The following is a 25,755-nucleotide window of genomic DNA, read 5'->3' as shown; positions in this document are numbered from 1 at the left end:
CCCAGTTGCGCACCAACTATACACTGATCTTGGCCCTTCAATAATACGCTAAATACGATTGGGTGGATAAGATTGGCTTGGTTGATTCATTTATGCTGAGCCGCAGGGCACCGCACATAGGCACCACACGTCATCGGGCGAAAAGGAGGCGCTCCATTCTCAAACCAAACAATAATCTGCCTCGCTCGGTCGTTTTGGCATCAAGGCAGCATGGTGCATCTTCCAGAAACACATCTCTTTTCCATAAAATAAATGTTTTATCTAGTTTTCATTAGGAAAGCCCTTTGCATGGGAAAACACAGAATCTTAGCTTCATTGCGTCACTTTTGTTTTGAACTGTATCACATCCGGCGGTGATTGGGAGTCCCATAGGGCGGCGCACAATTGGCCCAGTGTTGTCCGGGTTTGGCCGTCATTGTAAATAAGAATTTGTTCTTAACTGACTTTCCGAGTTAAATAAAGGTTAAATAAAAAATGAACCGACTTCGCCGTGGGCTTTGAACGGGACTCCTGGCTCACGCCCGGGAGGCAGTCCTGTTCCAAATCGAATGCAATCAACTTTTCGTCGTCGCAAAACACGCCTGCCCGGGCGGGATTAATCGAATCCCTTCATTTTGATGCTTCTAAACCCCTCCCACCGGAATGGGCTGGGCAAGACACTGCAGTAACAACACTGATTGCATCTTTGTTCTGGCCTTCACTCATATGACATGATAGATATATTTACACATATCGGTTAACAGAGACACTGAACGTCACCTCGGAAAGTGTCTAAAAAGATTTCGGGTCAGTGGTAAGTTATGTCTGATCTATGATTTGGAATGCAAGATGCATGTCTCTATGTGATTGTGTTATTGAATTGGGACTATTTACCGAAATTAAATACGCTGAAACTCAGCATAACAGCATATATTGCATGTTACCATGCTTCATTGCAATGGTAATCTATGTGAAGCATGTCCAGTCATGGAAATTAGTTTTGCGGGTTTGGATGATGCAATATGATGTGATGAACTGCTCAGTATCAGCTGATTCCTCCAAACATGGCAGGCGACTCTCTCTTCTTTGAGATACGTTATCCTTGGTCCTTGATATGATTTCTAAAACAAAATAAATTCTCTCTGAAAGGCTCCACTACTGTCATACACCCTTCACGGTCAACACTTGACATGCTGCTCTGTGGCATTTTATTTATACAACTATAAAAAGATCATGAGCTCATTTGATCCTCTGAAAACAACATGAACAAATGTGATATGCACAGGGATTATTGCAGAAAGTAAAGTAGTCTACAGGCCTATACTTCAAATGACTCGCAACCATGTAGATTGTGGTTCAATGAATTGTAATAAGGAGGCTAACACAGTGTTATTGAGGTTTTATTTTAAAGGTGATGCAGCTTTCTGGAAGGGGTGTGAACCTGACTGGACTGAAATCAATACTCAAAGCAACAATTTGATCAGTTTGATGCAGGCTTACAGCATAGGCTGTTGGATTTATCCAAGAATATGAAATGATCATTCACCGTTTTCTTGATGACCATGAAATGAACAAGAAATGCACATTTAATTCCACATAGTTAACTATAGTGTTGGCAGGCAAATTGGCGTTAGTTCCAATGGACTTGCCACAAGCATTTCAGTTTCAATCAACAGTATTGATTCAAATGTATTGTTGCAGCCTTGTTTATTGATATATCAACCCAAACAAATGCCTTGTTAGACTTTCTTTCTGGTTACTATGTAAAATGTATATATGGAGTATACCCCATAAAAATGTATTTTATTGGTAATAGAAGAAGACGAGGGCTGTTTATTGTATTAGGTGCACGGTGTAAATGAGTGCAAAAACAAAAGGGGATTCCAACTGTTTGAAAATTGAGCATCACTACCAGTTTATTGAATTGTGTTTGATTTCCACAGCAAGTGTCTTTGGATGGAAGAAAGGGAGTCATTGTCTGCAACAATTGAATTCTGTTTTCAGGTCCTACTTTGTCATGTACCATACAGATCTGCTACAACGATCGACTATTGTACCATAAACCTTTTTCGTTATGAGACACAGTTCAGCGTTCAAAAACAGTTGCTTCTTGTTATAAGTCTGTGATGCTACAGTGCCGCTGTGTTCAAAGCAATCCCCCCTCTAGTCAATTAACCTAGTGAATGACATGACATACTGTACCATCCAGCTCTATAGGTACCTACAAGAGTTCTCTACCAGCTACTGTCCTTATCAATCTCATGTCAGTGAAATGTACAACGCGGACAACATGGACAACGAACAGTGCTTCTTGCTTGCATGTGTGTATAGCTCACTGCCTTGCTATACTACAGTGAAATTCCAGCTATGTATGCATGTGACTGCGCCTGTGAAGACTGAATCCGAAATTAACTGGACTTTTGTTTTCCCAAGCCTGCTGCCTCCCACACTGTAGGACTGAAGGTACAATAATATATATGTGTGTTCTTGTCATGTTCTGTTCAGTGACTGGAATGGAGTCTAATGTACACATTGGAATTGTAGTCCCTTCTCTAACTTAAGCATCAAATAATGTTTTATGCTGCAGTTTCAGTTTTGTGCCTAACAGAATTGCGTTGACGGACACATGGTGTCCTTCCTCTGTATCCAATTATGTTAGAGCATGATCACCTTTTTTAGGGCAGGCCAGGAAGAATGCCTCTTCAAAGTATTTGAGCATAGTGATTGTTCTACCCTATAACTATCCAGCCATATAAACAAAATATATGTTTTATATGGCTGGATATAAACATACTGAAAGTGTATGATCAATAGTCAAACTGTATCTGCAAAAGGCTATCATCCCACTTATTAATTTACATGAAAATACCAGTGGAATTCCAGACAATCCAAACGCCTTTACATTGTGGCACTCAGTTTTACCTATGAAATATTCAGATAGCACTCAGAGAGAGTGTCCTACTCATGGCCACTCGGGGCCCATCACGGCTCCTAGTTCTGATACATTATCTCCATTGTCATGAGTAAAAAGTGTTTACTGATAATGAGCCACATCGTACAGTGTCCCCTCTCATTTGAAACAATGTCCCTCTGCCTGCATGTTTATTCTGTTGGGGCTATTTATATACTAGCTTCCAGTAACCCACCTCTTAATACACACCCACACACCCTCTTATTTCTTCCATCCCAGCATGTACCCATTCGGAGGGGTCTCAGCGCGCATCCAGAGGGAGAGACTACACGCCGAGGGAATGGGAACCAACGAGCGGGCGCTGAAGTTCCTCAACCAGGACTACGAGGCCTTGAAGCAGGAGTGCCTGGAGAGCGGCTGCCTGTTCGAGGACTCCTGCTTCCCCCCCGAGCCACCATCCCTGGGCTTCAAAGAGCTGGCCCCCCACTCATCCAAAACCCAGGGTGTGGAGTGGATGAGGCCCACAGTAAGAGACTGATAGGAGTTAGTGTTCCAAATTAATATTGTATTTGAAGCCATACAAGAGATACACATACAAATCCCTTGGTTGTATCAACCCTTTGGGCTCCTGAGTGGCACAGGGGTCTAAGGCACTGCATCTCTGTGCTATAGGCGTCACTAAAGACCCTGGTTCGATTCCAGGCTGTATCACAACCGCCGTGTTTGGGAGTCCCATAGGGCCATGCACAATTGGCCAAGCGTCGTCTGGTTTAGGGTTTGGCCGGGGTAGGTCGTCATTGTAAATAAGAATTTGTTCCGAACTGACTTGCCTAGTTAAATAAAGGTTAAATAAAATAAATGCAGATCTCAAGTAAGGATTTGTCCCTAAACTCATAAATGGTATTGCAAAAAAGTATGTAAGCTATTCTTGTGGTGTCTAAAGGGCTTTTGCTCCAGCCTCTGAATCAAACCCTTGTTCCTGTGTGGTTAGACTGCAGGATGTGCACAGTATGTGCTACTTGGAGACACATGGAACTCTAGATATATTTTGTGCCTGTGCTGAGAATTAAATAGTTATTTTGGCATGGAGGGGCACAATGAATGGCATGGCATGGCATGAGAAAAAAAAAACAGCTGGTCTTTTCAACAAAGAGGGTTAGGGTGTTGAGAGTTAGCTTTTAGGGTTAGCATTTCACCAAAACAGCACCTTTTCAGGTTAAGATGAGTCTCTCATTGTGACTTCTGTGTCCTTACCAGTAATTCCTCCCACTCCATGCAAAGATAAAGGTCGCAGTTGCCAGGTCGCAGTTGTAAATGAGAACTTGTTCTCAACTGGCCTACCTGGTTAAATAAAGGTGAAATTTAAAAATAAAACAACAAATGAGTCCCTTCCTTGATTATGTATCCACAAATGGTTGATACATTACTGTGGTCACAATGTGCCAGTCTATTTCTGTTTTCAAATTAGTTCTTTGTATTGAAAAATGTATTTTATTCTTTACTACAGGAAAATGTTAGTGTCTGGTGGGCAAAAAACAAATGTAACTCAAAATCCCTCTTTCGCGCAGCATGTGATGACACTGTCATTATGTAGCAGAGGTAAAGACAGCACTGTTGATAGATTAATGTGGCGGTGGGCTGGCGTGAGAGCCATGCTCACTTCAGTCAGCGTCCCTTGTCGGGAAGTGTTGAACAAACAGTCTAGAGGCCTACATGCCAGACATATCTCCTCCAACAGCTGCTGCTTGTGTATACTAACGAACAGCACAAGCTGCTAATTTATTTAAATAACTTAAGGCTGAGATGGCAGCCCTGCTCTCTCACACTAGCGGCAGCTTTTCACTCCTCAAATCCTCCTCATGCTTTGATGTCATTTGACTCTGTACCGGTACCCCCTGTATATAGCCCCGCTATTGTTATTTACTGCTGCTTTTTTAATTATTTGTTATTCTTATGTCTTTTTGGGGGGGTTCTTAACTGTATTGTTGGTTAAGGGCTTGTAAGTATTTGGCACGTGACAAATAACATTTGATTTGTTGAGAGAGTAACAATCTACTTTTGACAGACATTTTGAAAGCTTGAAAAGTTTTACCAAAGATACTTTCAGTGTCAGTCCAAAATGGCCATGGGTTAAAGTTGCAAAATCCTAAGTAGGGGTACTGTAATTACACAAGCTTTTGCACCAGATTTAAAAACATCAGCCACATTTTCATTCATGATATTTGTCTCGATGTGTACATATTTGCGTGTCTTTAAAATACTGTTTCTGATTTGACTTCATTTTCAATAGGAGTTTTCAGATAACCCTGAGTTCATTTTGGGCGGCGCCACAAGGACTGATATCTGTCAAGGAGCACTGGGTGAGTATCAATGTGCTTAGGTGTCAATGTGCTGTAATAGTTTGACACTAAAAGGGGGCTTAATGGAAGGCCTTAAAAATAATATGTATTTCTGTTTTCTGCAGTGTGGTACTCCAGGAACTACAGTACTAATATTGTAATAGCTCAGACACAACGGTAGGATTGTCAAACTTTTGCTTGCCTACAGTACTTAGCACCTCTGAACAGAGTGTTGGCAGTCGATCTCTTTTGTATTCACACAGCAAAGACCTTGAAGTCATCAGATATTCAGCCTTGTTAAAATTCTCCAGACCAGAAGGTGGCAGTAGCCTTGTTTGGCAATGCATATCCATGTGAGTTGCTTCATGGTCTAGTCAATGTTACTTAGCTAACTAGCCAACTGCGCTAATGTTGCTATTGTTGTAGAAAGCCATTGTTGATACCAGCCAGCTGGCCACAGCTAGTTTGGCAACAGCTAAATAATAGCTAGCAAGATGACAAAGAAACTATTTAATTTACTCTCACATGGACAGTCCATAGATAGATTTTTAGCTAGCTGGCTAACATTAGCTAAATTGTTAGCATGATTCTCTAGATAGATAGCTAGCTAGCTGTTGTGCTAGCTAGGTAACGTAAAGACACTGTATTGACTCTGGGCAGCCAGCTACAGGCTGCTGCTTCATGGAAATGAGTCCATTGTGATTTCATTATAATGTTACTAGCTACAGTGGCCAGATAGCTAGCTTGGTAAAACATTTAGTGTTGTGTGCATTGTGCTGCACTTACCACCCCATTCATTTTATATGAAGTGTGTGTGACTCCCTTGCTCAGTTAGCAAGCTAACGTTAGCTATCTAGCAAACTAATAAGCTAGTGCGCATTAGCAAAAAGTAATTATTCGAGCACAAAACTCCTTAGCTAGACGTAAAAAAACATAAAGACTTGCTCTAGAAAAAAATATGTATTATACAGCTTTATTGTTTTATTTAGAACACTGACGAAAAGGGTGGATTAGACCAGAAAAAGTGCCTTATTTTTTTCCCCCCCTTGTCACTCCTGTCGGCTCCCCCATGTGGAGGTTCGTGCTCTCTGATTGTCTCAAAGTCAAGTTGTCGGCTACTGCCTAGCATTGCGATTTTACAAGTAGAAGCTGTAGTTTTGGCGGTACCAGGTCGATACTCCGCAGGTATGTATTTTGTACTAGCAAGAAAAGGAACGGCCTCCTTCTGTGATAAGTACCTATTGGGAGTCTATCTACACTCAGATTTTCTGTGTGTTTCTTGCTTAAGCGGTTTCTGGGATAAAAAGACCCTGTTATTAAAAAAACAAAACTTGTTGCTTAACAGCAGTGTCCCTCCCCCTCCCTCTAATGTGTTGCATGTTTTCAATGTGAATGTTATTTTCCTTGACAGAGCACTTAAGTGAAACCAGAGGACTAGAAAAACTAACAAAATTACTGCCTGCATGGAACAGTGAATAGCTCTTCCCTCATTCTGAGACATACAGTAGTTCATTCTGCTCCATAGAACAGAAAAACAACTCATCAATTCTTGCCAGACCTAACTTGCCTAGATGTGCAGTGGGATAGATTACAATTATGGTTTTTCACATTCCTTGGGAGTGGTGGGAGTTCTGTGAATCGAGTAGTATACAGCATTGTATGAGATCTTCAGTTTCTTGGCAATTTCTCACATGGAATAGCTTTAATTTCTCAGAACAAGAATATACTGACGAGTTGTTTCTGGCCATTTTGAGCCTGTAATCGAACCCACAAATGCTGATGCTCCAGATACTCAACTAGTTTAAGAATGCCAGTTTATTGCTTCTTTAATCAGGACAACAGTTTTCAGCTGTGCTAACATATTTGCAAAAGGGTTTTCTAATGATCAATAAGCCTTTTAAAATGATAAACTTGGATTAGCGAACACAACGTGCCATTGGAACACAGGAGTGATGGTTGTTGATAATGAGCCTTTATACTCCTATGTAGATATTCCATTAAAAATAAGACATTTCCAGCTACAATAGTCATTTACAACATTAACAAGGTCTGCACTGTATTTCTGATCAGTTTGGTGTTATTTTAATGGACATAAAATGAGCTTTTCTTTCAAAACCAAGGACATTTCTAAGTGACCCCAACCTTTTGAACGGTAGTGTACATATATACATACAGTACTAGTCAAACTTTTGGACACACCTACTCATTCAAGGGTTTTTCCGATTTAAAAAAAAAACATTTATTTTTATTTTTTACTAATTTATACATTGTAGAATAATAGTGAAGATATCAAAACTATGAAATAACATAGTAACCAAAAAAGTGCAAAACAAATCTAAATATATATTTTTATTTATTTTATTTTATTTCACCTTTATTTAACCAGGTAGGCAAGTTGAGAACAAGTTCTCATTTACAATTGCGACCTGGCCAAGATAAAGCAAAGCAGTTCGACACATACAACGACACGACACAGACAACAAACAACTCTATATACGATGTGAGCAAATGAGGTGAGATAAGGGAGGTAAAGGCAAAAAAAGGCCATGGTGGCAAATTAAATACAATATAGCAAGTAAAACACTGGAATGGTAGATTTGCAATGGAAGAATGTGCAAAGTAGAAATAAAAATAATGGGGTGCAAAGGAACAAAATAAATAAATGAAATACAGTAGGGAAAGAGGTAGTTGTTTGGGCTAAATTATAGGTGGGCTATGTACAGGTGCAGTAATCTGTGAGCTGCTCTGACAGTTGGTGCTTAAAGCTAGTGAGGGAGACAAGTGTTTCCAGTTTCAGAGATTTTTGTAGTTCGTTCCAGTCATTGGCAGCAGAGAACTGTAAGGAGAGGCGGCCAAAGAAAGAATTGGTTTTGGGGGTGACTAGAGAGATATACCTGCTGGAGCGTGTGCTACAGGTGGGAGATGCTATGGTGACCAGCGAGCTGAGATAAGGGGGGACTTTACCTAGCAGGGTCTTGTAGATGACATGGAGCCAGTGGGTTTGGCGACGAGTATGAAGCGAGGGCCAGCCAACGAGAGCGTACAGGTCGCAATGGTGGGTAGTATATGGGGCTTTGGTGACAAAACGGATTGCACTGTGATAGACTGCATCCAATTTGTTGAGTAGGGTATTGGAGGCTATTTTGTAAATGACATCGCCAAAGTCGAGGATTGGTAGGATGGTCAGTTTTACAAGGGAATGTTTGGCAGCATGAGTGAAGGATGCTTTGTTGCGAAATAGGAAGCCAATTCTAGATTTAACTTTGGATTGGAGATGTTTGATATGGGTCTGGAAGGAGAGTTTACAGTCTAACCAGATACCTAAGTAGTTGTCCACATATTCTAAGTCAGAGCCGTCCAGAGTAGTGATGTTGGGCAGTTGCAGGTAGCGATCGGTTGAAGAGCACACATTTAGTTTTACTTGTATTTAAGAGCAATTGGAGGCCACGGAAGGAGAGTTGTATGGCATTGAAGCTTGCCTGGAGGGTTGTTAACAGCGTCCAAAGAAGGGCCAGAAGTATACAGAATGGTGTCGTCTGCATAGAGGTGGATCAGAGACTCACCAGCAGCAAGAGCGACCTCATTGATGTATACAGAGAAGAGAGTCGGTCCAAGAATTGAACCCTGTGGCACCCCCATAGAGACTGCCAGAGGTCCGGACAGCAGACCCTTCCGATTTGACACACTGAACTCTATCAGAGAAGTAGTTGGTGAACCAGGCGAGGAAATCATTTGAGAAACCAAGGCTGTCGAGTCTGCCAATGAGGATGTGGTGATTGACAGAGTCGAAAGCCTTGGCCAGATCAAAGAATACGGCTGCACAGTCATGTTTCTTATCGATGGCAGTTAGGATATCGTTTAGGACCTTGAGTGTGGCTGAGGTGCACCCATGACCAGCTCTGAAACCAGATTGCATAGCAGAGAATGTATGGTGAGATTCGAAATGGTCGGTAATCTGTTTGTTGACTTGGCTTTCGAAGACCTTAGAAAGGCATGGTAGGATAGATATAGGTCTGTAGCAGTTTGGGTCAAGACTGTCCCCCCCCCCCCTTTGAAGAGGGGGATGACCGCAGCTGCTTTTCAATCTTTGGGAATCTCAGACGACACGAAAGAGGTTGAACGGGCTAGTAATAGGGGTGGCAACAATTTCGGCAGATAATTTTAGATTGTCTAGCCCAGCTGACTTGTAGGGGTCCAGCTGGCCCAGATTTTAGATTGTCTAGCCCAGCTGACTTGTAGGGGTCCAGATTTTGCAGCTCTTTCAGAACATCAGCTGACTGGATTTGGGAGAAGGAGAAATGGGGAAGGCTTGGGCGAGTTGCTGTGGAGGGTGCAGTGCTGTTGACCGGGGTAGGAGTAGCCAGGTGGAAAGCATGGCCAGCTGTAGAAAAATGCTTATTGAAATTCTCAATTAAGGTGGATTTATCAGTGGTGACAGTGTTTCCTATCTTCAGTGCAGTGGGCAGCTGGGAGGTGTTCTTATTCTCCATGGACTTTACAGTGTCCCAGAACTTTTTTGAGTTAGTGTTGCAGGAAGCAAATTTCTGCTTGAAAAAGCTAGCCTTGGCTTTTCTAACTGCCTGTGTGTAATGGTTTCTAGCTTCCCTGAACAGCTGCATATCACGGGGGCTGTTCGATGCTAATGCAGAACGCCATCGGATGTTTTTGTGTTGGTTAAGGGCAGTCAGGTCTGGAGAGAACCAAGGGCTATATCTGTTCCTGGTTCTACATTTCTTGAATGGGGCATGTTTATTTAAGATGGTTAGGAAGGCATTTTAAAAAAAATATCCAGGCATCCTCTACTGATGGGATAAGATCAATATCCTTCCAGGAAACCCCGGCCAGGTCGATTAGAAAGGCCTGCTCGCTGATTTAATATATGAGATTCTTCAAAGTAGCCGCCCTTTGCCTTGATGACAGCTTTGCGCACTCTTGCGTTTCAGCCAATCAGGTATACAGAAGATAGCCCTATTTGGTAAAAGTCCTTATTATGGCAAGAACAGCTCAAATAAGTGAAGAGAAATGACAGTCCATCATTACTTTAAGACATGACGGTCAGTCAATCTGGGAAATTTCAAGAACTTTGAAAGTGTCTTCAAGTGCTGTCGCAAAAACCATCAAGCGCTATGATGAAACTGGCTCTCATGAGGACCGCCACAGGAATGGAAGACCCAGAGTTACATCTGCTGCAAAGGATATGTTCATTAGAGGTACCAGCCTCACAAATTGCAGCCCAAATAAATGCTTCACAGAGTTCAAGTAACAGACACATCTCAACATCAACTGTTCAGAGGAGACTGCGTGAATCAGGCCTTCATGGTTGAATTGCTGCAAAGAAACAACCACTAAAGAACACCAATAATAAGAAGAGACTTGCTTGGGCCAAGAAACACAAGCAATGGAAATTTGACCCGTGTAAATCTGTCCTTTGGTCCTAATTTGAGATTTTTAGTTCCAACCGCCATGTCTTTGTGAGACACAGAGTAGGTGGACGGATGATCTCCGCATGTGTGGTCCCCACCGTGAAGCATGGAGGTGATGGTGTGGGGTGCTTTACTGGTGACACTGTCTGATTTTATTTGGAATTCAAGGCACACTTAACCAGAATGGCTACCACAGCATTCTGCAGCGATACGCCATCCCATCTGGTTTGGGCTTAGTGGGACTATCATTTTGTTTTTCAACAGGACAATGACCCAACACACCTCCAGGCTATGTAAGGGCTATTTCTTTTACCAAGAATGAGAGTGATGGAGTGTTTCATCAGATGACCTGGCCTCCACAATCACCCGACATCAACCCAATTGAGATGGTTGGGATGATTTGGACCGCAGAGTGAAGGAAAAGCAGCCAACAAGTGCTCAGCATATGTGGGAACTCCTTCAACACTGCTGGAAAAGCATTCCAGGTGACTTCCTCATGAAGCTGGTTGAGAGAATGCCAAGGGTGTGCAAAGCTGTCATCAAGGCAAAAGATGGCTACTTTGAATAATCTAAAATATATTTTGATTTGTTTAACACTTTTTTTTGGTTCCATTATTCCACATGTGTTATTTCATAGTTTTGATGTCTTCACTATTATTCTGCAATGTAGAAAATAATAAAAAATAAAAACCCTTGAATGAGTAGTTGTGTCCAAACTTTTGACTGGTACTGTATATCTCTTTTGTAATAGCTCTGTGTGTAAAATAAGAATGACCCTGACTAGGCAGCTGACTGTTTGGGTGTGGCAGAACCCATTTGTGAGTCAGGGAGACACTGGTAATGATTCACAGAAAGGCTAATAGCGGAGAAAGCGTGCTAATGGATCTTGGCTGATGTCCCATGCAGCAATCTCTGGCGTATGTTTGCAAAACAGGGTGGAGGGAGGCGGTTAACGGACCTAGCCACTGGAATGGAATTCAAGATAAAAGATTGTTCAATCAGCGAGCTATCAGTCGTGATTAATGCCATGATCAGCTTCCTTTTTAACTAGTGAGAAAATGTTGTGAGTAGATCACAGGATATGGCCCAAAAAAAGCCCAAAACTGTTCTGTTCTTGGGATCTCATAAGTCTTGGTTAAATTTCTCACATCTCTAATCTAGTTGGAACTGAAAAGGCGGTCGGATGTGTAATTGTTATACACACGACGTTCTGAAGACCCAGCCCACAAACAACTTCTCTCTTTCTGTCTTTGGCAGGAGTCGACTCTCCTGTTATGTCACGGCTTGTGGGCTCCCCCTCTGTTTGTTTTGGGGAATTATCTTGACTGAGTTATGTAGCCTTTCAAGTATTCTATAAGGCTCGTCAAACTTCAGGTTGAAGCTAACCAGTGCTTGAAATGTAATAGAAGATGTGACAATGATTGACAATCTGATAATACTCCTCACTATGAGGTCCATTCTTGAACTTTTTCACCAGAAAGCAGTGCTAAGCTTATTAAACATATCTACTTCTGAGTGTACACTTATATGTATAAGGCTGCTGTTAAATGCACCCACATTACAACGCCGACACACTTGAATGTTATGTTCGAGAATTTCGTATGAAGGCAATGCTTTTTGAAGTGGTAATTTTGACAAAAACAGACAATATTGGTCATACACAATTTAATCTGTTAATGCGTTTGAGTGTGGCCTTAGCCTTAGGATTTCAACCCCTCAGTCGATAACAGCAGTTACACTTAAAAGAAAGGGAGATTTTAGCAAGACCTTGAGGCCAGAGCAATCCCCAGTTGTGACATTAGGGACGTTTTTACGTACATGGCCCCTTAAAGGCTGAATACATTTACATTTGAGTAATTTAGCAGACGCTCTTATGCAGAGCAACTTACAGTAGTGAGTACATACAATTTCGTACTGGTCCCCCGTGAGAATCAAACCCACAACCCTGGTGTTTCAAGCGCCATGCTCTACCAACTGATCTACACGGGACCATAATAGTTGAGGTTGCCTCATGGTTTTAACAATGTGATGATGGTGGGAATAAGCCTTTGACATGTTCAGCTGTTCTTGCTGCATGCCATTGATAGTAGTCTACTGATGGTATATGATTTCAGTTAAAGCAAATTGGAAGAGATTTTCAAAGAGGAGTTGAGGTTTTGGAAGACCAGAACAAATGTTTGAAGGCTTGGCTGACTGGCCAAAATGCATTAGGTTGGCTATTCACTCACTACTAAATGCTGAACAAGGGTGATTTGAGCTGAGTGCTTGAAATGAGTTAAGTGTTTTGTTTTCTACTAACAGCAGCCTTCATTTAAAGTGGTGAGATAGAAACCGCACCAGCCAGTGTAAATGTTGTGTTTAAGACACATGGGTAATATTTTAGAAAGATGCACACATTACTAATTTAGGCTATGGTGCCTTTGTAGATTTTGAATGCTAAGGTTTCTGTATCGTTATTTGGTGTTATTTTAAGAAAACATTTGAGGCTCAGCTAAGCTAGCTTATATTTATTCACCCTCTCTCACACTTTCACCCCAGGTTGAAATGATTACGTTTGAAAATGCTTTAACTATCTCCCTCTTCTCCCATCTGGGCCAGGTGCTTCTATTCTGAGCCTGGTTCCTCTCTAGGTTTCCTCCTCCTCGTAGGAAGGTTTTCCAGGCCACTGTGCATCTGCTTGCTCTTGGAGTTTAGGCCAGGTTACTGTGAACCACTTGGTGACAATCGCTCAGTGTTTTAAAGTGCTTTATAAATACATTTGATTAATTTCTTTTTTACTATTTTACCTCTGGTTAGGTGACTGCTGGCTCCTGGCAGCCATTGCTTCCCTCACCCTTAATGAGAAGCTGCTACACAGGGTGGTCCCTCATGGTCAATCCTTCCAAGACAACTACGCTGGCATCTTCCACTTCCAGGTCCATTCAATCAAATACAATAGAGGAAATGGAATAGAAAAACCTTTTAATGAAAGATAATATAATGATACAGCATTGTAGCCTAAATATGTAAGAAAGAATGACTTGCCATATTCAGAGGTTTGATTGGAGGGATTTTAAATCAACCTTTTGTAGGAGGCTCAATTCCTGAATTATCAGGTCACAGTGCATTTCCACAAAAAATCCTAGAGAGACAACAGTTCTCGCATATATTATTAGGTGATTATGGGGAGCACTTAGAAATATATGCTGGAGATGTTATTTAGCTTCATAGGGGAGCAAAAAACAATTATAACCTTCGTGTCTGACTCCAAACTGTTTTGTTTGTTCACAGTTCTGGCAGTTTGGAGAGTGGGTGGATGTTGTCATCGATGATCGACTGCCTGTCAAAGATGGCGAGCTCATGTTTGTTCACTCTGCTGAGGGTAACGAGTTCTGGAGTGCCCTGATTGAGAAGGCTTATGCCAAGTATGATTTTCCTAATATTAGCTATTGTCCGTGTCAAAAGCTTTAAATGTTTTTAATGGTACCGTAAAACAGGCTTTAATTCAGGTATACAGTGCATCCATCTTAGAATAGAATTGTATTTTTTCTAAGTTTAATTTGCTACACCAAGTAAACAGTGGGTAACCATTGAATGTTCATAAAGCATACATGTCACAAGTCCAGTTAGCTCTGACTAATGTGTAATTGCATCATACATTTCTTAAGCTTTCATAAATCTATGTAGCTATAATGTTATGTTTATTATGTTTGTTTTATGAACATACATTTCATTTACGAATATTGTAGATGGCAAATACTTTTACATTGTTGCATGAAGGGATATAATTATTTTCCAGGATTGACACACTGTGACATTTTTGTGTTAGACTGAGTGGCTCCTATGAGGCCTTGTCTGGTGGCAGCACCACAGAGGGCTTTGAGGACTTCACCGGTGGCGTGGCAGAGTTTTACGAACTACGTAAGGCACCTAAGGATCTGTACCGGATCATCGGTAAAGCCCTGGAGAGAGGTTCCCTTCTGGGCTGCTCCATTGACGTAAGTGGCGTCCCTGTTACATGGCACACACGACAACCTGCAGTACACATATGTAGTCCTCTGATGGGGGTTGTTTCTGGATGGGACCTATGTCACTGGTTCTAATCTAGCTTGACATTTTACCCCATTCAGCTTTTAAATTCCCTAAAACAACAGAATCACTCAACATGAATCTTGGCTTATTTTAAAACAAGCTATTTTTCCACATATTGGAATTGTGAGCTGCAGTATGCTCATCGTTTGCCTCTGGGGATGGTTTGAGCCAAAAGTGGTCCCCTAAAATGGACAGAAATATTGGTTTAGACATTGCCACATTGGACAGAAATGGGCACATCTTCCCACGCCCATGGACATAAGGTATATTGTTAGCCTGAAGCTACTTAAGAAATTATTTATATTGTAATATGTGTATATGAACCACACAGGCAACACTCAAGCCAACATTTTAGGTAAACAATAACTAAACATCCATGCAGCCTCTTTAAAGTGGAGATAAAAAGAGTCTGTTGTCACAATTGTAGTTTTGGCCAAAGATGTCATGTCCGAAGTGTGTGTGCTAACAATTGGAAATGTATGATGACATCTGTTTGCATTACCAGATCACCAGTGCCTTTGACATGGAGGCAGTGACCTTTAAGAAGCTGGTTAAAGGCCATGCCTACTCTGTCACAGGTCTGAAGCAGGTGAGTGAGTGAAAATGAGGCTTTGTGGAAAAGTGAGGGATTTGCCTCTTCCTGCGGGCCATTTCAAGCCTTAGGCGATTGTGCCTGATTCATACTAAAGGGCAGACCCGAACCATACTGTAATAGCTCAGATTTTTCATTTTCACATTGTCCTTTCCAGGATGGGTTCCATGGTGGATTCGTAAGCAGGCCAGCAAAGTACAACTTAGCATAGCGTGGCTCAGCTTGACCCTAGTGTGAATCTGGAATTGGAGGAAAAGGAGTGGTAGAAATATAAACGTCAACAAATCACAAAAAGCAAAATAAGAAAGACGTAGTCTACTCAACTTTCAGTAAACAGGCAGTATTTTACAAAAATGACTTATTTACAAATTAATAGTTATATGGGCATCTGTGACTATCAAACATCATGATTGAGAAATTATACACTCAAATTGGAATGTGGCAAGTGGTTAAAATTTCTAAGTAAAATCTGACACAAATTTTGTCTGTCTATCATCATAGGTGGATTTCCGGGGTCGCATGGAGAGGTTGATCCGTATTCGTAACCCCTGGGGTCAGGTGGAGTGGACCGGGGCTTGGAGTGATAAGTGAGTTCACATCACAACCATCATGCTTTTCTTGACAGCGTAGGGCTCCGTGGCTCAGTCGGGTATAATAGTCAATGTGCATCAGCAGTTTTTCTCTTATGTCAGTCACTGACAGTCACTCAATTAGCCCATGTCAGCTAATATTTTCTAAGATTGCTAGGTAAGTTAGCCAAGCCAGCTATATCTAAACCTTCATGGCTGAATTACCTACTGGGCATGAAGGGCATGTGCCCAGGGGCCCTGATCTTCAGGCATAAGTCAAGGCACAATGTGCTTTAAAACTGCAACCAAATCTTGCTTAGGGCCCCCAAAAGGCTGTGTGTGTGTCTGTGTACATCTGTTTGTGTGCACAAATTTGCTATTCAATTTTCACGTTTTATTAGACTTATGTACAGGATACACATTGTATACACCATCCAACGAAATGCTTATTTGCAGGTTCCTTCTCGACAATGCAAAAACAATAAGAACTAAGAAAAGTTAAGGATACGAACATAAAGTAAATTACTATTAGAATAATCATTTTAGCATAAGTATAGTAGAGGAAGCCACAATTTATAATCTAATATTTACACTTGTTTTGGGGAAGGGGGGATTGGGGGGCAAGTGTTTTAAATTGTGCAGTATTTAGCAATAATAATAAGAGTCTGTTTGTTAGCAGCAGCAGTTGTGTGTGTGTGTGTGTGTGTGTGTTTGTGTGTGTGTGTAGCATGAATGTGTGTGTGTGTGTGTATATCTGTGTGGTTGGGTGTGTCTGTGAGTGGGTGCATGTGTGCTAAGGTGTGGAGAATCAGAGGCTGCTGGTCAGTCCAGTTCAAGTGTTCAGCAGTCTGGTGGCTTGTAGATACCAACAGACTCAAAGACAGTTTCTATCAAATTTTATTTGTCACATACACATGGTTAGCAGATGTTAATGCGAGTGTAGTGAAATGCTTGCGCTTCTAGTTCCGACAGTCTATTGCTCCGATACGTCATGCTCATTACCACCCGCTGAAGGACCTTGCAGTCGTGGACGGAGCAATTCCTGTACCAGGCCGCGATTCAACCGGTCAGGACGCTCTCGATAATGAAGTTGTAGTATTTAGAGGACCCAGGGTGACATGCCAAATTTCTTTAGTCACCTTAGGAAGTAGAGATGCTGTTGCGCTCTTTTGACAAGACTGGTGGTGGTGGTGTTGGTTATTGTCATGTCCTTGGCGATGTAGACCCCGAAGAACTTAAAACTGCAGACTCTTTCTACTGCAGTCCCGTTGATGTGGATCACGGCATGTTCCTTCCCTTGCTTCCTGAAGTCAACAATCAACTACTTTGTTTTGCGGACGTTGAGGGAGACCACAATGCCAGTTCACTTACCTCCTTGCTATAGGCTGACTTGTTGGTGTCATGCAAAGCCACGCAGTCGTGGGTGAACCGGGAGCACAGAAGATGGATGGGGACACACCCCTGGGGGGCCCTATGTTAAGAGTCAGTGTGGGGGAGGTGTTACCAATCCTCACAGCCTGTGGTCTGCCTGTCAGGAAGCCCAGGATCCAGTTGCAGAGCTTGGGGTCGAGCTTGGAGGGAACAATAGTGCTAAACTGTAGTCAATGAACAGCATTCTCACACAAGTGTTCCTCTTGTCCAGATGTGTTAGGGCCATGTGAATAGTGATGTAAATGGTATCTTCTGTGGATCTGTTGGAGAGGTTGGCAAATTGGAGTGGGTCCAGTGTGCCTGGTATGCTAGCCTTGATGTGGGGCCATGACCAGCCCCTTGAAGCACTTCATGATGACCGGGGTGAGTCTGATAGTCATTTGGGCATGTCACTTTGTTTTTCTTGGGCACTGGTACGTAATTTTCTCCTTGAAGCATGTGGGGTCTACAGCCTGGGACAGTTTGAAGATGTCAGAAGATGCCCCCCAGCTGGTAAGCGAGTATCGTGTTACTGGTATCATCCCAGCCCTTGTCAGCACACACTCATCTGGGCTGGTGGGTTTGTGAGTATTCACTCATGAGTTGTCCTCACGTCAGCCTCGGAGAGCAAAAGCACCTGGTCATCCGGAGCAGCGAGAGTTTTCCGGGATGGCTCGGTATTGCCTCGAAGCGAGCATAGAATGTGTTAAGCTCGTCTGGGAGGTGGGCTTCGGTGAGCACCACACACACAGCTGGATTTGCCTGTGATAGTCTGTAGTCCTTGCCACATGCGTCGGGAGTCTGAGTTGTTGAACATCAATTCAAGTTTGTGTCTGACTTTTTGCGTCCCTAATGGATTTGCGGAGCTCGTACCTGCTTGCCTTGTAGTTAAACAATACTCATCACTCTCTCTTTTTTTCTCTCTCTCACTCCGTGTCTCTCTCTTGGATATTGCTATTAGTTCGTCTGAGTGGAATGCGATTGATCCAACAGAGAGGGAGGACATGAATTGTCACATGGAGGACGGGGAGTTCTGGTGAGTTCACATTCTGAGATATTACCTTGTGTGTTTTCCACCCACAACTCTGTTTTCTATGGTGTCCTGTTTGTTGAGGCTGGACCCTGTATACCATACCGGCACCCGATAATAATCTAACCCAACCCACACCTGACCTAAACCAGATGGAAATATTCAAATTTTATCAAACAGATTCCATCTGTCTCCCTTTCCCTGCTCTCTGAATATCCAGGATGCCCTTCCAGGAGTTCCTGCGCCAGTTTTCCCGGCTGGAGATCTGTAACCTGACAGCAGATGCTCTGAGTGATGACAGCCAGAGTTTCTGGAACACCATCAAGTTTGACGGAGGCTGGAGGAAGGGCAGCACGGCTGGAGGCTGCCGGAACCACCCAAGTGAGAGAGCACCATGACCACCACACTACACCCACTACCTTGTAGGCCCTTGTGTAGTCCTGATAGGATTGGATTGTTGTAAGCAATATGGTAACAATTCCACCTAGGTGGTAGGGGCTAGGAGTTGATTTCGGATTCAGGGATACACTTCAACTTCATCAGTCACTGACTGCATGTCTTTTGTTTATCACATGAGTTGCATACATAGTTCATGGATTGCATATGTTGCTAAATACAAATATCTTAGTGAGAACATACCATAACATATTTTATAAGGAATGTACTGATATTTTGGTGTAATGCTTTCAAGTACCTAGTTATGACATTAGGGGGTGCTGTAGGATCATAAGGAATCAGATAAAGAAGAGAAGTGAACAAGTACTGCAGACGGAGAGACATGATCTAAGATATTTGCCTGTTTGTTTGTTTTCTTCACGTGGCAAAGTCACTATACAAACCATATCAACAGCGAAGGTTGGCTAATCTTAAAACCTTTTGCAGGCAATGTCCATGGCTCGGACCTGCATTGCAATTTAGGCTATGGAAATGCAAATGCAATGTGTAGGCTGGTTTTCCCATGTTGAAGGAAATGACCTTTTGTGAATAACTGGGTACATGTTTTTTTTTTAAACTAGGCCTATTATAGGGTTACTGTAGGCCTATGCCGTTTAATAAACAGTCTTCTATGGATAGGACGCACAGCCATGCCTTCCTAATGAATTGGAGTTCATGACAACGGAACATCAAACACTGTAAATGCACAACCACATTAAAGGCTTCAGAGCAGGTTTTCATTGGCCAGTAAGTGGTCAAGCCCTCATTACACCTACAACAAATTAATGAAAAGTGTGCCTCTACACTACCACCAGCTGTTGTGCCCATAATTCCCGCTGTCAAAACAACAAAATTATTTCTGACACACCCACAGCACTGCGCGGGTGTGCTAAGATTTGCGTTTGGTTTGTTAGAATAGAGCCCTGAGTTTAGTTAGACTTGACTGCAGGCGTTTTTACTTGCTATGTTCAAAAGGAGGCATTATCATGACCTCTGCCGTCTGTCATTGTTAGACACCTTTTGGATCAACCCCCAGTATAAGATTACCCTGCTGGAGGAGGACGACGACCCTGAGGATGAAGAGGAGGCCTGCAGCTTCTTGGTGGCTCTCATGCAGAAGGATAGGCGCCGCTACCGACGCCAGGGGCAGGACATGCACACCATTGGCTTTGCCATCTACGAGGTGAGGGGTCAAAGGTGACATGCCAGTAGCAGAGGAGAAAATTAAGCTGCAATAAAAGTTGATGAAAGCTAGAATAAACTAAAGATACATTTAGCCACGTAGAGGTAGATTCTGTGTATAATGTCTGTTTATTTGATGTGATACCCAGTGACCAAAGAATCAACAGTAGACCAAAACATGTCCCTAAAACTGACCTTGTCCTTTCTATCATTACAGATTCCAGAAGAGGTATGTAACAGTTTCAGTTACCCACATAAACACACACACAAACTAGCCCTATCTACCCCTGTCCTTCTCTCAGTTTAAGGGTTGTCAAAGTGTTCATTTGAAGAAAGACTTCTTCTTGAAGCACTCATCATGTGCACGTTCTGAGACCTTTATCAACCTGAGGGAGGTGAGCGCACGGCTGCGCCTGCCACCCGGGGAGTACCTGGTGGTACCCTCCACCTTCGAACCTGGGAAAGAGGCTGACTTTGTCCTCAGAGTCTTCACTGAGAAGCAGTCAGAGACACAGTGAGTACAGTATAGTAGTACTTCAGGGATGTGCAACTTAAATTGAGAAATACAGTTCTGTTAGCAGCAAAATTGTCAATCCTAAATAATTTCTCGTCTGGTTTTCTCAATACACCTTAATCAGTTGTTGGTAATTATGTACAGATGATGGGTCTTAAATTGACCCATTTTATAATAACTTTTCAGGGTATCACATTTGAATTTCCTGATGCAGTAGGAAAATTCTCAGTGACAAAAGAGTGATCAAATTAAGATTTGACATCTGTATACCACTGTAGCTTCTAGACATTGGCACAATTTGGTAAAGAATTGGAATACGAGTCTGTGGCTATTGTATTGTATGGCTATTACTGAATGTAAAAAGCAGCTTTGGTATAATCTAAACATTGCATGTAAACATTTATGGAATGTATTTTTAAATAGTTGCTATGTCATTTCAGAGAACTGGATGATGATGTGGTGGCAAACTTTGAAGATGAGGTAAAGAGTCAAGCTTAGATGTTCAAGTGTCAACTCTCTTGCAATAAGTGCTTAACCAAGAACTTGACTCAGGGGTGCGAATACTTATGCAATTGAGACATTCCATTTTTTATTACGGGAAAATACAAATGTATTTAAGTTTGAAAGTGTGGAGTAGGGTGTGTGTGTGTGTGTGTATATATATATATATATTTTTTTTTTTTTAAGTTACTGCAACATGTCAGAACTTTGCAAGGAATTAAATACTTTCACAAGGCACTGTTATTTCACTTGTTGACCATGTATCAACATGGATGGACAACCGAGTCTTTATCTTCACAGGAGGACATCTCAGAGAGTGACATTGAGGACTCATTCAGGGCCATGTTCGCTCAGTTATCTGGGGAGGTGAGTTTCAAGTTTGGTTTTGCTCCGAAACGCATTTGAGTGCAAAGATGATGTGTTTTATGTTTAAGAACATGGAGACATTTTGAGTACAAAACTATTATCTGCTTTATATTTTAGGACATGGAGATCTCTGTCCGTGAGCTCAGGACCATTCTCAATAGGGTCGTGACCAAACGTAAGTACCGTTCATTCAATGCTCTTCAGGTCCAGGGGGTTTAGTGACTCATTGTCCATTCAATGCAATTTCTGAAATGTGGTCTGTTATCCTATAGTCAGGTAAAAGGGGAATACACCATTGAGGTTTTAAATCACTTTTAAAACCCCACCTTTTTAGCCGGGCCTTTAATAAGTGATTATTTTACACATCTTCTGTGATCTTATTTTCTTTTATTTATCCTCTATAATTCTTTAACTTTTTTTTGCATTTATTGCTTTAATGTAAAGTGTGTTGTGATTTTAAATTGGATTTGATTCCCAGACAAGGACCTGAAGACTGATGGGTTCAGCATGGAGTCCTGTAGAGGCATGGTCAGCCTATTAGACGTATCCTTCCTCAGCTAGTCACTTCAACACTCCCTACCCTTCATTTCAATACATACTCAACTTTATTTGGGCAAGGATATATATTACGGCAGTATTAATGAAAAATACAATACATACATAACCAATTGCGTAATCACAAAAAAAGCATCATTACTTTTTTGATATGTGACACTAACAGACAAATGTTGCACTCTATTTCCTCATGACACCTTGACTCACCTGTCACTCAGAAAGATGGCAGCGCTCGCCTTGGTATAGTTGAGTTTCAGATTCTGTGGAATAAGATCAGGAAGTGGCTGGTGAGTTGAAATATGCTGATAATTGTATGACAATATTTCACTTCTGTAATAGTATAATTGACAATGGCATGCAACAATGCAAGGCTCTAATCTCTTCTTTTCCCAGGGAATCTTCCGCCAGTTTGATCTGGACAAGTCTGGATGTATGAGCTCCTATGAGATGCGTCTGGCCTTGGAGTCTGCTGGTGATTACTCTATCTTCACACTACTGGATTGGTGTTGTTCAGTAGACATGAAACAGGAAAAAGTATTTTTGAATAGAGTAAGACAGAGATTTACTAGCTACCTGCACTTGGAAATAACGTGTAGGTTTTGCTACAGTGTACCAACTGAACACAATCCAGGGGCTTCAATTAAACAGCTAATAACGATAACTTATGCACTACAACACATTATGAATTGCAGAGTTGATGTTGTCAATTACGTCAATGACATTCTAGGTTGTATTGGTTGGACATTATTGGTTGATATCAATGGATAACACTGCTTTCATTTATACAGTCAGACTACAGTAGCCTGGTCCCAGATCTGTTTGTGCTATCATGTCAACTCCTTGTCACTTAATGCCATTGCATTACTATGACTTGACATGATAACACAACCAGATCTGGGACCAGGCTTAGACAACCATATGTGATGTCGGAAAAACACTTTGCTTTTCATGTGTTACATGCTTTATGATCTTCACAGGATTCAAACTGAACAACAGGCTGAACCAGGTGCTTGTGGCCAGATACGCTGAAAACGAGGTCATCGACTTTGATAACTTTGTCTGCTGTCTGGTCAAGCTAGAAGCCATGTTCAGTATGTATTTTTTTGTCTTTGACTACACAACCTGGTCCAGAAACAACATTTAGTCCTGAAAGTATTGGATATATGTACGCTCTTCTATGCCTGATTGGAATGGTTAGTGGAGCCATTTTCACAATTTTGCATACATATCTGATTCTTCTACATCTGCAAAGGGGTGTGAGGGCTAGGACAGTGATTGTTTCTGGACTGTGATTTTGTGATTGAATTCACATGATAATTTCATAACTAGGATCAGGAGAAATTCTTGACTTCTGTCTGTACTGCTATTTCTGTCCTCCAGCACCAAGACATTGATGTAATGTCCTCTGAAGCTTACGGTCATTCATCACATCTTCATACCTTAATAATTTCCATTAATATTCTACTTATCACACATTAAAGGGATACTTCAGGATTTTGACAATGAGAATGCTAGCAAGTACCCATAGACTTAGCCAATACTAACTAGCGTTATCACAAAGGCTAACGAAACTACCTCTACCTTCCTTCATACTGGACACAGAGACGTAAAAATGGTATCCACAAGTTCATCCAACTCTGGGGAAGTAGATAAATGGCCTCTGCTAAAATCCCGAAGTCTCCCTTTAAGCTTCTATGCATGTGAATTGTCCACGCAGTCTTCTATTAACTGGGGCATTTATATTACTTCTGCTTCCCAACATAACAAAAAAATGGTTCAGCAATGGTGTTTCTCATGACCAGGTGGCGAATCGCATCTCTACATGTCTGGCAGACATATCAGTGTGGATGACGGATCACCACCTCAAGCTGAACCTCGGCAAGACGGAGCTGCTCTTCCTCCCGGGGAAGGACTGCCCGTTCCATGATCTCGCCATCACGGTTGACAACTCCATTGTGTCCTCCTCCCAGAGCGCTAAGAACCTTGGCGTGATCCTGGACAACACCCTGTCGTTCTCAACTAACATCAAGGCGGTGGCCCGTTCCTGTAGGTTCATGCTCTACAACATCCGCAGAGTACGACCCTGCCTCACACAGGAAGCGGCGCAGGTCCTAATCCAGGCACTTGTCATCTCCCGTCTGGATTACTGCAACTCGCTGTTGGCTGGGCTCCCTGCCTGTGCCATTAAACCCCTACAACTCATCCAGAACGCCGCAGCCCGTCTGGTGTTCAACCTTCCCAAGTTCTCTCACGTCACCCCGCTCCTCCGCTCTCCCACTGGCTTCCAGTTGAAGCTTGCATCCGCTACAAGACCATGGTGCTTGCCTACGGAGCTGTGAGGGAACGGCACCTCAGTACTTCCAGGCTCTGATCAGGCCCTACACCCAAACAAGGGCACTGCGTTCATCCACCTCTGGCCTGCTCGCCTCCCTACCACTGAGGAAGTACAGTTCCCGCTCAGCCCAGTCAAAACTGTTCGCTGCTCTGGCCCCCCAATGGTGGAACAAACTCCCTCACGACGCCAGGACAGCGGAGTCAATCACCACCTTCCGGAGACACCTGAAACCCCACCTCTTTAAGGAATACCTAGGATAGGATAAAGTAATCCTTCTCACCCCCCCCCTTAAAAGATTTAGATGCACTATTGTAAAGTGGCTGTTCCACTGGATGTCATAAGGTGAATGCACCAATTTGTAAGTCGCTCTGGATAAGAGCGTCTGCTAAATGACTTAAATGTAATGTTTCTTTTGAAAAAAGCAAGAAGGGAAATACTTTCACATTTCCCTTTTCCCGGGGGGGCGGGGCATTGAATTACAGGTTAAAGATGTCATTGGTCAGATTGTCAAGAAAAGGTAATGTGCTTAATTACAGGTAGTGTTAAAGCACAATTAAAAATATATATATTTCCCCTTATTTTCAGAGGCCTTCCAGGCGTTGGATAGAGAAGGAGCTGGAACTGCTGAAATGAATGTCACAGAGGTGAGTCCATTTGAATTTCAATGCTTTGTGTCTTTTAATCACTGATTCACTACGGATAACGTAACCTTATCCACTCTGTCTTTGTCTCTCACAGTGGCTGTATATGACCATGTGTGGTTGAAGTGTATGGTGACCTAGTATGCTGTAGAAGAGGACACATACACACCCATAGTAGAGGACAACCATAGCCTCAAAGAGCCTCCAAAGCATCTCAGTGCACCCAACTAAGGCTTGCATCATCTCAAACAATCTCAAAGAATCTACTACTCCCTACTTTTTAATAACCACCACAAATACTTTGCTGCCTCTGCTCAATAACTTGGCAATTGCATTTAACCTGGTCAATTACACGTGATGAAAATGAAATGCTCTACTAAGGGAGTCGCTGCCTATAAATCACTGCACGCATTATACAATGGCTAAGTTTTCAGGGCATACCGTTATGCAAAAAATACATGTATTTTTAAAGTTCCATTCCAAACCTCTTAGGTTTTCCCCTCTTTTGTTTAACCATCAAATTCAGATGTTAGTCTGTCATAAGAGATGATGACATCATACTCTGACATTATGTATTTTTGACTACCTTTCACGGGGATCTTGGATTATAGAAAGTATGTATTGCTATAGGCTGCTAATGAACTGTAAATTGTACTGATGCCTTCGTCTTTAGGATACCTCAGTACAGTAAACTACATCAGTTAAAGACAGAAATATAACTCATCTTTTTCTCAAGATGGCAATTTTAGTCTACAAATTGGTGAGGGTACTTTCAATTAAAACACTAAATGTAGGAAAGGGATTCCTCAAAATGTGACAAGGTAAAAAAGTAACTTCGATGCATATGCTGAACTGACATTTTAATTCTACGAATGTCAGAATAAAAACTGACTGATCATGTA

At 42.1% G+C, this 25,755-nt stretch overlaps 1 protein-coding gene across 1 annotated transcript; it reads left to right on the top strand.

The window, feature by feature from the left end:
* The first annotated feature begins 43 nt into the window (after nucleotides 1-43).
* Nucleotides 44-25,755, top strand: LOC118389063 (calpain-1 catalytic subunit-like). The gene is made up of 23 exons (XM_052527402.1): nucleotides 44-793; nucleotides 2,413-2,442; nucleotides 3,170-3,416; nucleotides 5,181-5,250; nucleotides 13,449-13,567; nucleotides 13,923-14,056; nucleotides 14,461-14,629; nucleotides 15,229-15,312; nucleotides 15,817-15,902; nucleotides 18,256-18,330; nucleotides 18,545-18,705; nucleotides 19,773-19,942; nucleotides 20,159-20,170; nucleotides 20,244-20,455; nucleotides 20,896-20,935; nucleotides 21,257-21,322; nucleotides 21,440-21,497; nucleotides 21,801-21,865; nucleotides 22,096-22,164; nucleotides 22,271-22,349; nucleotides 22,855-22,968; nucleotides 24,798-24,856; nucleotides 24,951-25,755. Exons 3-23 carry the CDS (start codon nucleotides 3,171-3,173, stop codon nucleotides 24,975-24,977), a joined length of 2,115 nt encoding a protein of 704 aa, XP_052383362.1. The 5' UTR covers nucleotides 44-793; nucleotides 2,413-2,442; nucleotide 3,170; the 3' UTR covers nucleotides 24,978-25,755.

Source organism: Oncorhynchus keta, chromosome 10 (genome assembly GCF_023373465.1).
Source record: "Oncorhynchus keta strain PuntledgeMale-10-30-2019 chromosome 10, Oket_V2, whole genome shotgun sequence".
Taxonomy (NCBI): domain Eukaryota; kingdom Metazoa; phylum Chordata; class Actinopteri; order Salmoniformes; family Salmonidae; genus Oncorhynchus; species Oncorhynchus keta.
The sequence above is the reverse complement of the archived record's forward strand: the minus strand, read 5'-3'. Positions and strand labels throughout refer to the sequence as shown.